This window comes from Thermobia domestica, chromosome 11, assembly GCF_964235325.1.
Source record: "Thermobia domestica chromosome 11, izTheDome1.hap1.1, whole genome shotgun sequence".
Classification (NCBI taxonomy): domain Eukaryota; kingdom Metazoa; phylum Arthropoda; class Insecta; order Zygentoma; family Lepismatidae; genus Thermobia; species Thermobia domestica.
In genome coordinates this window covers 129196297-129208960 of record NC_137464.1, presented here as the reverse complement: position 1 = coordinate 129208960, position 12664 = coordinate 129196297, and the positions used below count along the sequence as shown (strand labels likewise).

The 12664-nt window shown below is 35.8% G+C and overlaps 1 protein-coding gene across 1 annotated transcript; it reads left to right on the top strand.

The window, feature by feature from the left end:
* Positions 1–983: 983 nt before the first annotated feature.
* LOC145665276 (uncharacterized) lies at positions 984–1574 on the top strand. Its single transcript, XM_081732570.1, has one exon. The coding sequence runs from the start codon at positions 984–986 to the stop codon at positions 1572–1574; it is 591 nt and encodes a 196-aa protein (XP_081588696.1).
* The last annotated feature ends 11090 nt before the right edge of the window (positions 1575–12664 follow it).

Sequence of the window (12664 nt, the reverse complement as noted above, 5' to 3'; positions counted from 1 at the left end):
AGTGTTAACAAGAATTCTAGCATTTGTACAGTACCTTGCCGAAAACAACAGCGCATTTCGTGGAAGAACGGAGAAACTTTATGCGCCGAACAATGGTCAGTTTTTAGGCTTAGTTGAGATGCTGGCCAAATTCGATCCAACCATGCAAGAACATCTCCGCCGAATTAAAACGACGAGGCTCACGACCATTACCTCGGGCATAGGATCCAAAACGAGCTTATCGACCTGATGGCGTCAGAAGTAAAGGGGAAAATTATTAATAAAGTGAAACTTGCTAAATATTTTGCTGTCATCCTTGACTGCACGCCTGATGTTAGCCACAAAGAGTTAGTCCCTAATATTGCGTTTTGTGGACGTATCAGATCCGGAAGTGAAGGTGATGGAGCACTTCATCGAATTTCTGAATGTGGACAACGCAACAGGAAAGGGGTTGTCTGAAGCTCTTCTTGCCGCACTGGCGAACCTCGGTCTGGACATCGCCGATTGTCGTGGCCAGGGGTACGACAATGGTGCGAACATGAAGGGAAAATACCAAGGAGTTCAAGCGCACATTCTTCGCATGAACAGTCGAGCATTTTACACTCCGTGTGGCTGCCATAATTTGAACCTTGTTTTAGGAGACATGGCTAAATGCAACTCCCAAGCAGTGACGTTTTTTGGTGTCATACATAGAATATATAAATGCTTTGCTGCCTCGGCTGAAAGGTGGAAAATTTTGGCCTTTCATGACTACAAAATCACTTTCAGAAACGCGGTGGGAGTGCCGCCTGGAAAGTGTGAAAGCGCTGCGTTATCAGACGAAAGAAGTCAAAGAGGCACTGTTGACTGTCGCAGATACCGCCAATGATCCGCTAGTAAAAAGTGAAGCCGAATGTCTTGCAAATTATGAGCTCGAAAGCTTCGAGTTTGTTCTGAGCTTAATCATATGGTATGACATTTTATTTGCTGTGAATGCTGTCAGCAAAACTTTGCAATCAGCTGACATGCAGCTCGATGTAGCAATACAGCAAATCAAAGGCCTTGTTACTTTCTTGAGAAAGTACCGGGAAACCGGATTCTCCGATGCTATGATCGCAGCAAAGGAAATTGCGTCCGAAATGAACGTAGCTCAGAAATTCAAGGAACGAAGAGTCAGATGCAAGAAAAAACAATTCGATTATGAGGGTAACGACGAAGAAATATCTTCGCCGGAGGAATCCTTCAGAACAGGATATTTCTTATGGATAGTGGATCAAGCACTTACCTCAATGGAAAAAAGATTCGAACAACTGGAAGAGTATGCTTCAATCTTTGGATTTCTGTACAACTTGAAGGGTTTGCGGTCGTTGAACGACGATTATTTGTTAAAGTGCTGCATGGATTTGGACAACATGTTACGCGCAGAAGATTCACGCGATTTAGACGGAATTGACTTGTGCGCAGAATTGAAGATTTTTCGAGAAATGCTTCCTGATAACATCAATGCCGCCCAAGAGTGTCTTCAGTACGTTTGGCCCATTCGAGATTCATTTCCCAACATCGTTATTTCATACAGAATTATGTTGACAATTCCTGTGACAGTTTCCAGCGCGTAAAGAAGCTTTTCGAAGTTGAAACTTATCAAAAACTATCTACGATCAACAATGTCGCAAAGCAGATTGTGCGGTTTAGCTATTTTGTCCATCGAAAAGGAAGTTGCCTCAACAATGGACTACGAGGAACTTATCAACGATTTTGCACAGCGAAAAGCCAGAAAAGTGGACTTCCGTCTGTGACCGTCAAAGCAGCTGCTTCGTAAGTCAGTGATAGTTTTATTATGTGTTCTAGTTTGTTGATCTTGCATGCATGTAAAATGTTTCCGAATCATTAATGTCGTAAGTTATATCGACCCCCATGCCATAAGAACCCCTTACCCCCTCAAAAATTTCACCTATGTTTCCTGGCTTCGGAGGGGGGGCTTCGCCTACCGAACCCCCTGCCCGGGGCCCCGCATACTACTAAGGCCGCCTCTGCACCAACGATGCAATAACGAATGGCGCTAATTTTTTCGTTAGTGTTTGAAATGGCGACCAGAGTGTAATTACATACTATCATGTTTTGGCTTTAGAGCCTCCACTAATGAAGCACTAACGTTAAGAGTTTGTGCACTAAAAAACAGGAACAATCCACTAACGAATGGCACTACCTTTTTGTGAGTGCTAGAAGTGGGGCAGAAGGTTTTGGCCCCACTAATCCCTACAGTTGTTTTGGTTCTAGAGCTTACACTCATAAGCACTTACGTTAGTGTTTGGTGCATTAATAAGCACTAACGATGCACTACAAACGGCAGTATTTTTTCGTTTGTGCTTGAAGTACGGGCAATGTCAACTTGATCCCAAAGGGTTTTTACTTGTAGCACCTACATACACCAATGAGCACTAACGTTAGGGGTTGCTGTACAAAGAAGCACTAAAGATGCACTGACGATTACACAAAAGGAGATCATTAGCGCTCTTGAATTTGGCGGGAATTTATCGCAATCAGAAATTATCCATAACTACACTAATAATGCAGTACTAACGAAACTATCAGAGATTTCAAGAAACACTAACGATGCACTAACGAATGACAATAATTTATTCATTAGTGTTTAAATGGGAGGCTAAGTTCACACTGGCCCTCCAAATATGTTTTACTTCTAGCACCTACACTAATGAACAAGTAACGTTAGGTGTTGATGCACCAAAACGCACCAATGATGTACTACTGATCGCATTAGAACAGAGCATTAGTGCTCTCGAATTTGGCGGGAGTTTGACGGAATCAGAAATTACCCATGTATTTGTTATGGAAGTTTCGTGACATGTAATTAGCCATAACCTCACTAATAGTGAGCACTAACGAAAATATCACAGTTTTCTAGAAGCATTAACGATGCACTAACGAATGTCATTAATTTCTTCGTTAGTTCCTAAAATCGGGGCAAAGTTCACGCTAGCCCTCCAGAGGTGCTTTACTTGTACAACCAACACTAATGAAGAACTAACATTAGGGGTTCGTACACTAAGAAGCACTAACGATTGCACTAAAATAGATCATAAGTGCTTTTGAATTTACCGGGAATTTGACGCAATGAAAAATTACTCATGCATTTCTTTAGGGAAGTCTCCTGAAATGTGATTCCCATAACTACACTAATATTGAAACATTAACGAAACGATTAGTATTTTCTACACGCACTGACGGTGCATTAACGAATGACTAATTATTCAGCTAGCGCTTGAAGTGGAGGCCAACGTGAAGTTAGAGCCATGAAGGTTTTCTTTTACTTGTAGCATGTACACTAATGAAGAACTAACGTTAGGGGTTGTACACTAAGATGAACCAACAATTGACACTAATTTTATTGTTAATGCCTCAGGTGGAGGCCAAGTTCTCTGACGTGAAATTTCATCACAACTATAGAACATATGGAAGCACGACCAAGTTCTAACATAGCACAAACGCTTGGCATTATAAAAATTCTACCTCAAATAAGGAACAAAACCGGACCAACTTAACGTTAATTAATTTCGTTATAACGGCGTTATTTCAACAGCACTAACGATTAAATTTGAACATTAACCAGCTCTAAAGTAGCACTGACGTTTGGCATTAGAAAATCCACTCTATCTCAATTAGCGGAAAAAGGCGGAGCCAACTTGACGCTAATTAATTCGTTATAACGGCGTCATTTGAACAGCACTAACGTTTACATTTGAGCACTAACCAGCACTAACGTAGCACTAGCATTTGGCATTAGAAAATCAATTCTATCTCAATTAGGAAAAAAGGCGGGGCCAATTTGACGCTAATTTCGTTATGACGGCGCTATTTGAACAGCACTAACCAGCACTAACGTAGCACTAGCGTTTGGCATTAGAAAATCCTTACTATCTCAATTAGGGAAAGACGGCGCGGCCAATTTGACGCTAATTAATTTCGTTATAATGGCATTATTTGAACAGCACTAACGGTGAAATTTGGGCACTAACCAGCACTAACGTAAAACTAGCGTTTGGTATTAGAAAATCGATTTATATCTCAATAAGGGAAAAAGGTGGGGCCAATTTGACGCTAATTTCGTTATGACGGCGCTATTTGAACAGCACTAACCAGCACTAGCGTAGCACTAGCGTTTGGCATTAGAAAATCCTTACTATATCAATTAGGGAAAGACGGCGCGGCCAATTTGACGCTTATTAATTTCGTTATAACGGCATTATTTGAACAGCACTAACGGTGAAATTTGGGCACTAACCAGCACTAACGTAAAACTAGCGTTTGGTATTAGAAAATCGATTTATATCTCAATAAGGGAAAAAGACGGGGCCAATTTGACGCTAATTAATTCGTTATAACGGCGTTATTTGAGCAGCACTAAGTGAAATTTGGGCACTAACCAGCACTAACGTAGCACTAACGTTTGGCACTAGAAAATCCATTCTATCTCAATTAGCGGAAAAAGGCGGGGCCAACTTGACGCTAATTAATTCGTTATAACGGAGTTATTTGAACAGCACTAACGTTGAAATTTGGGCACTAACCAGCACTAACGTAGCATGTACGTTTGATGTTAGAAAATCCATTCTATCTCAATTAGGGAAAAAAGGCGGCGCCAATTTGACGCTAATTAATTTCGTTATAACGGCGTTATTTGAACAGTACTAACGGTGAAATTTGGGCACTAACCAGTACTAACGTACTACTAACGTTTGACGTCAGAAAATCCATTGTATCTCAATTAGGGAAAAAAGACGGGGCCTACTTGACGCTAATTAATTCGTTATAACGGCGTTATTTGAACAGCACTAACGGTGAAATTTGGGCACTAACCAACAATAACGTAGCACTAATGTTTGTCGTCAGAAAATCCATTCTATCTCAATTAGGGAAAAAAGCGGGGCAACTTGACGCTAATTAATTTTGTTATAACGGCGTTATTTGAAGAGCACTAACGGCGGAATTTGGGCACTGACCAGCACTAACGTAGCACTAACGTTTGACGTCAGAAAATCCATTCTATCTCAATTAGGGAAAAAAGGCGGGGCCAACTTGACGCTAATTAATTCGTTATAACGGCGTTATTTGAACAGCACTAACGGTGAAATTTGGGCACTAATCAGCACTAACGTAGCACTAATGTTTGACGTTAGAAAATCCATTCTATCTCAATTAGGGAAAAAAGGCGGGGCCAACTTGACGCTAATTAATTCGTTATAACGGCGTTATTTGAACAGCACTAAGGTTAAAATTTGGGCACTAACCAGCACTAACGTAGCACTAACGTTTGACGTTAGAAAATCCATTTTATCTCAATTATGGAAAAAAGGCGGGGCCAACTTGACGCTAATTAATTCGTTATACCGGCGTTACTTGAATAGCACTAACGCTCAGATTTGGGCACTAACCTGCACTAACATAGCACTAACGTTTCCTATTAGAAAATCTATTCTATCTGAATTAGGGAAAAAAAGCGGGGCCAACTTGACGCTAATTAATTTGGTTCTAACGGCGTTATTTGAACAGCACTAACGGCGAAATTTGGGCACTAACCAGCACTAATGTAGCACAAACGTTTGACGTTATAAAATCCATTCTATCTGAATTAGGGAAGAAAGCGGGGCCAACTTGACGTCAAGTTGGCCCCGAAATTTAAATTGTTCATAACTTTGTTCTTTTGATTGCACAAACGCTGAAATTTGGGCACTAAACAGCACTAACGTAGCACAAAGGAATAGCATTATTTATTTTTCTCCGTCCAAAAGTGGTGGGGCCAACTTGATACTAATGCAGATCCCCAGTGTATTATGCCGAAGTTAATTAATGAATTAAACTTGGCGTAGTAAAAGCTAAGAAGTGCTTCTCTCGATACAGTACCTTGAAGTTTGTATAAGGCAAAACACACGCTACTTAGTTTCTTGGTTAAAGTGGAGATATGAGCAGACCATGAAAGATCATCACTTATGATTACACCTAAAAGCTTTGTTATGCAAGAATATTGGAGTAAGTTAGAAGATATTTTTATTCTAGGTGATATACGCGGTTTTCCTGGAAATTGAAAATGTAAGAGAATCGATTTATCATGATTTATAATTAACCTATTCGCTGTTAGCCATTTTACTAATTTGTCCATAAAAATGTCAGATTTCCTCTCAACTACTTCTATTGATTTTCCTGATATTATCATACTGATGTCATCAGCATATAGAATACATTTCGCTGGATGCATAAATTCTAACAAGTCATTTATATATATCAGGAAGAGAATAGGACCCAAAATGGAACCTTGAGGAACAGCTCTGACTACAGTTGATAAAGACGAACAAGTTGTTTGAAACCCATCTGCAGCTAATTTTGATATTTGTATCGCTTGTTGTCTACTGGATAAATAAGAGAGAAACCAGTTGTGAGCTACTCCTCTAATACCATAAGCATACAACTTGCTTAAAAGAATAGCATGATCAATTGTATCAAAAGCTTTGGATAAGTCGATGAATAGGCCAACAACGTATTTACTGTTTTTTAATTCAAGAGCTATATTGGACATGTAATCAAACAAGGCTGTTTCAATACTTTTCTTATTTTGGAAGCTATGTTGTGATGGTGATAGTAAGTTACATGACTTCAAAAAATTGCAGAGTCGTGACTTCATCACAAATTCAAAATTTTTTGAAAACGTGGAAAGAATGGAGACTGGGCGATAATTTCTTACATCATGCATACTCCCCTTTTTATGGAGAGGAATTACTTTTGCCACTTTTAACACTGATGGAAAACATCCTTTCTCAAGAGATAGGTTAACTAAATAACAGAGATGATTTACAATGAAAGGCAAACAAAATTTAATAACAGTCACTGGAACTTCATCAAAACCTGAAGATCCCGAATTAGACATCTTACTCAATATTTTCCATAACTCCTCTACTGTTGCTGGAATTAAAAAGATCGTATGTGAATGCATTGGAAATTTCATCGAGTCGTCATAACTCGCTTGTATGGGGTCAGGTAATGGTACACTATCTAGAAAATAATCATTGAAGACATCTGCAATCCGCTTAGGTTCTTTAATAATTTCGTCCCCAACTTTAACATACTCAAAGTAGCTCTTTTTGTTGTTTGTTCTACCATTTAAGATTTTCCACATAGTTTTAGCTTTATTAGTAGAATTAAGTATTATGGAGCTATTTGATAGTAATTTAGCTGTTTTAATTACTCTTCTGTATATTTTCCTGTACTTAAAAATATAATTTCGAAAAGCTGTGAGGAAGTGATGTATTTATTTTGAGTAATCTATTATATCTAAATAGGTTACTTTTAGAAATTTTAATGTCTTTAGTTAACCACGATTTAGTGGATGACGTCTGGATTTTACGAGTAACTTTTGGAAACGCCATATTGAAGTAATGTAAGAAAGTTTCAAAGAAGTATTTAAACTTATATTCAATGTTAGACGTATTATATATGCCATTCCAAGACTCGTGAGAAAGCAAGAAATTTAGATATTCCATATTATGACTGGAGAAAATTCTCTTTGTAACTGTGTATACTTTAGACTTAAGAACAGTGGTATTGTTTAAAGTGATCTTTAAAATAATCGCATCATGGTCAGAGAAACCGGGATCAAATACTTCAAGGTTATAGGCAAATTGATTTTTACTAATGATGAACTGATCTAGCGCACTTTTATTATGACGTGTCGGTACATCCACTAGCGCTTGGAGATTGTACACATTCAGCAGATCTCGTAGATCGGATTTCTTTTTTGCTTCCACTATCCAATTTACATTAATATCACCACAGATGATCATTTTCTCAAAGTCTTTTCGTATGAAGTCCAAAAGACTTTCGAGTTTCTTTAAGAAAACAGTAAATATGCCGGATGCAGTGGCGTATTTAGGGGGGTGGCTTCCGGGCTTAAGCCCCCCCCGAAATCTTACTTAGTATAGTAAAGTAAATGAAATATCTTGCAGAATTTTCACATTTCCAGGCAAAGCCCCCCGAAAGTTAGCAAAGCCCCTCCCGAAACAAAATCGTAAATACGCCACTGGCCGGATGGCAATCTATAAATGCATATAATACAAATGTTAACACTTGGTAATTTAATGGCTACAGCTTCAAAGTCAAATTCACAGGTAAATTTTGTAATGTCTATTTCAGAAGCTTTTAAACTGTTGTGAACAAAGATGCATACACCTCCACGTTCGTGTGAAACACGAGAGAATTTAGTGATAAGATTAAAGTTTTCAAACTTGACCTCCTTAATAAGTGTATCATTTAGCCAGTGTTCACCAAGACAAATAACCTTACATTCTTTCAAATCATCAGCTAAAAGTACATCAAAGTATTCGAGTTTATTCTGGATCCCTTGTACATTCTGATGAAAAATACTTATTGTATTAGCTATCTTGGGTTCGGATTTTCCATCTGGTGTGCTAAAAAAGTTACATTTTTTACGTTATTTTGTCCGGCTGCAAACGATACTGTATTATCATTGCTAAGACCTGTACGGGGGAAAGTAAGAGGAATGGGATCCCTGTTCCTGTTCTGAGCCTTAATCATATTACTTAAATTTTCACATACATGACGCTTTCCTAGATTATTCAAATGTAAACCATGATGGGTGTGAAATTCTCGTGGAAGACTACTTACATCTAATAACTGTACATTTTTAAATCGACTACAAACTTTACTAATGATGCTATTTGTTTTATGTACTTCTGAGTTAACACAAGAACTCTTCAATAGATCATGCCGGTGTGGCAGATTAACTACTATTACATTTGTATGAGTAAGAGTGCTGAATGTAGTCTTCAAAACACGGACAGCATCTTCAGACTCATTTTTTGACACATCATTAGTGCCTCCTATAAGTACAACAGTATCAGTATCTGAGAATGATTTCTGGTCCACACATGAATTTACAACGTTATTTAGTTTTGCACCAGGCTTAACAATACCTACTACGTTCATATCATCACACTCCTGCATTAATCTGGAAGCAAGACCACGACCGTGACTATCTCCTACAATGAACGCCTTCCCTTGCACGTTTTTTACCCGATTTACTGAAATTGAGTTTCCATTTTCAACACCAAAACATGACTTACTGCTTGAATCCTGTGACGGAAATCTTGGGCGATCCTGCTGGTTTAAACGATCTACACGTCGCACTTGAGTAGAGAGGGAATGGGGATTCTGCAGACAAATTTATTATTAGCCCATTTTAACTATATGTCACCCTATCATCTCTAATAACTTCTAATCTACTCCCTAATAATTTTTAGCGCACTTCCTATCCCAAATAACTTCTATCACATCTCAAATAACTTCTATCTTACTCATAATAACTTCTAATGCATTCTATCACTAAATTTAGTTACAAAAAATCACTAAATCTGGTTACAAAAAATCACTAAACCAAGTTACAAAAACAAAAAATCACTAAATCTAGTTACAAAAATCTGGTTATAACCGGTTTTGACTTCAGAAATCATTAAATTTGGTTACAAAAAATCATTAAATCTAGTTACAAAAACAAAAAAATCACTAAATCTAGTTACAAAAATCACTAAATTTAGTAAAAATAAAATTACAAAAACACTTTTATGATTTTACCATAAAAGTTAACTAAATTCTACATAATTACATAATAGTTACAAATTAGTATATTGATAGTTACAAGTTCGGATATTGATAATGGAATCTTCTGCTAACCTCGTTCTCTATAGGAAACAATGACTTCTTAAACTCTGTCCACTGATCATAATTCAAGCTGAATAGACAACCGTTAATATCAAAAACAACTTGAACTTCGGTCTGCACATTTTTCACAATTACATTGAAATTATTAGTAAGTATAAATTTCTTTTGAGGATCCATTCTATCCACTCCATTTTTTACTTCTGACGACATATTTTTGATCATTTTTATTATTTTTTGGATTTACATACAGAACTCAACAGTTGGATAATTATCTTTTAAACCAGTGTATTTGATTTTTATTCCATCTTTAACGATCTCATCAATCATTTTATCTGTTAAGTGTTTTGTAAATCTAGGTGGAAGAAATACCTTAAACTCTTCACATTCAACTAAAATGCTCTTTCCATACTTAGTTTTAATCTTTTCCATTTTCACAATCTTATATTCTGTATTTAATTCTAATTCTCTTAATCCAATAACCTGTTTTTGTTCAAGACTTCCAAGTTTATTTAAAAGTTCAATATGACTCGCCATCGTATTTATTATATAGAATTTTCTAATAGTCTCGAATTTCGTTAAGTATATCATTGATTCTGTTAACAATATCTCTTACATTTTCATCTGTTAATTCACCATTCATGAGCTTAATTACATTAAGCTCATCTTTAAACAGCCCAATTCGATTCGCCATATTTTTATAATATTCTTTCTTTGAAGCTATATTAAACCGTGTTGATAGACCAGTGATAACAGCAGAAGCCGAAGCAAATGCAGTTGTAATAATTGAATACACTGTAACAGGAATAAATACATTGATGAACCCTGTAGAAGCTGATAATAGAATTGATAACGTAATAAGAGTAGTATAAACACATTTTATTCTCTTGAACTTCCTTTTGTTTTTCATTAATAACTTCTCAAGATTTAACATAGTATCTTCAATTAACACAATTAAATTCTCACGTGGAATGTTATCTGGAATAGTCATTTTATTAAATAAGTTTTTATGATATTGTCATAAAAACACTTACAAACTAAACAAATCTAATAAACATATAATTGATTTATATCTTCTCAATTATTTTTTCTTTCTCAACATCATACTCTAAATTTTTCTTACCAATCATAACAACATAGCAAATTGTTTTATCTGGTACATCGCTTTCAAAATTAACAGTCAGTTTCAAATTAGTTCTATCACTTACAGTTACTGATTTATGCTTGCTTGTGTTAATTACGAACATCGACCTATTTTCTAAAAATTCTTTAGGATAATAAAACATCTCAGTATTTCCAATTGTAGCTCGCTTATATACCGTATACATTTCATAAACTTTCAAATACTTATGTTTTGCAAAATCTAAGTTTAAAGATTCTAATGGGAAAGATTCATTTCTAGAATTACGAAAATGGATATTCTGAACTTTACAATGATCAAAATAGCTTGAATCTCTTTCTTGATTATCATTTCTATCAGTTTGAAAAAAGGCAATCACGAAATTAGGCATATCAAATTCACTTGAGTTAAATTGTGTGGTTAAATCGAATTCTAAATATTTGCCACTAACTGATTTCTGTAAACATTGATATGTGTTGAATGAAATAGGAATCTTACCTTCTTTTAACATATTAGATCTTAACAAGATGGCATAGTTAGGTTCATAATTAACAATAGGCATTCTTAACTCCATATTTGTAATCTTAATTTTACCTGGATGCGGTTGATCATTCTCATATGTTCCATCCTGCTTTTTTGTTTTCCAAATAGCAAATGCGTTATCATCAGAACCACTTCTTTTAAATGTATATTTCAATCCTCCTTTCCACATATCTTTAAAATCTGAACAAAATCCTGGCAAAAGTCTGAGCAAAAACACTATTTCTTCATCTGTTCTTGCCCACGTAATTCCTTCCCATCCACATTCATTATAGTGATTTGCCTCTGGTTTTGAAATCGTACATGTGTTTACAGCTGTTGAAGTTAAACCAGAATAATCTATAATATCTAATATCTGTCTATGCTTACTAACTTGAATTTGAGAAAACAAATGTGGGAAGAAATTATTAATAAGTCTAATATTTTGACCAGTAGTATATTCTCCATCAGCGTCTCTACCTCTAATTTCAAAAGTTACATAAATATCAGCATAATAAGGATGTATGAAGCCATCACCCACGTCAATATCAAATTCAATAGACCTGTTTGGCTTATTTAAATTCTCGATTGTTTTTTGATTAGGTTTAAAGGATTGTAATTCATATGATTCTATCTTATCCATATTTATTATAAAAAATATTTGTAATCGTTTTATGAATTAAGCCCATAAAAACTTAAATATAGCTTCTCCAAATATCCTTATTCCTATTCACCTGACTAATAATTTCTGAAAAACTATACCCATCTGTAAACATTTTTAACATTGTAATGCATAAATGTCCACAAATTACCTCGTAAAAATGTTGTATACGACTGCTATTGTACTCTATATTATGACCAAGATATTTTACGAGTGTTTTTGGCGGATTACCTCCAAATGAATCAAACACATACTTTCTATTTCCTTTTTACCAATAACAAATCCAATGCTTGGTCCTATATTTTTAGACGTATCAAAATTAACAATACCACACTCATTCTTCCTTGGTTGTTTAGGTAATTCATCACTCATAAATACACCTCTAAAGTTTCTTATCTTAAGTTTTTAACAAGTTGTATTAGATCTAAATTACTTAAAGATTTATTTTTTTCTTTTTCTTTACTGTTTTGGAGTTTACGTTTTTTGAAAGCTTACCACCTTGTTTTTCTTCCATTGCTAAGTTATGTCGCTTTTGTTCCTCTAATTCCATTTTATTCTTTTTTGCATCATCTACAGTCTTAGCAATAGCAGCCGCACCTCCAGCAACAGAACCTAGAGCACCTATTAAAGCTAAAATCATTGGAATAGTAAATATAAAACCACCA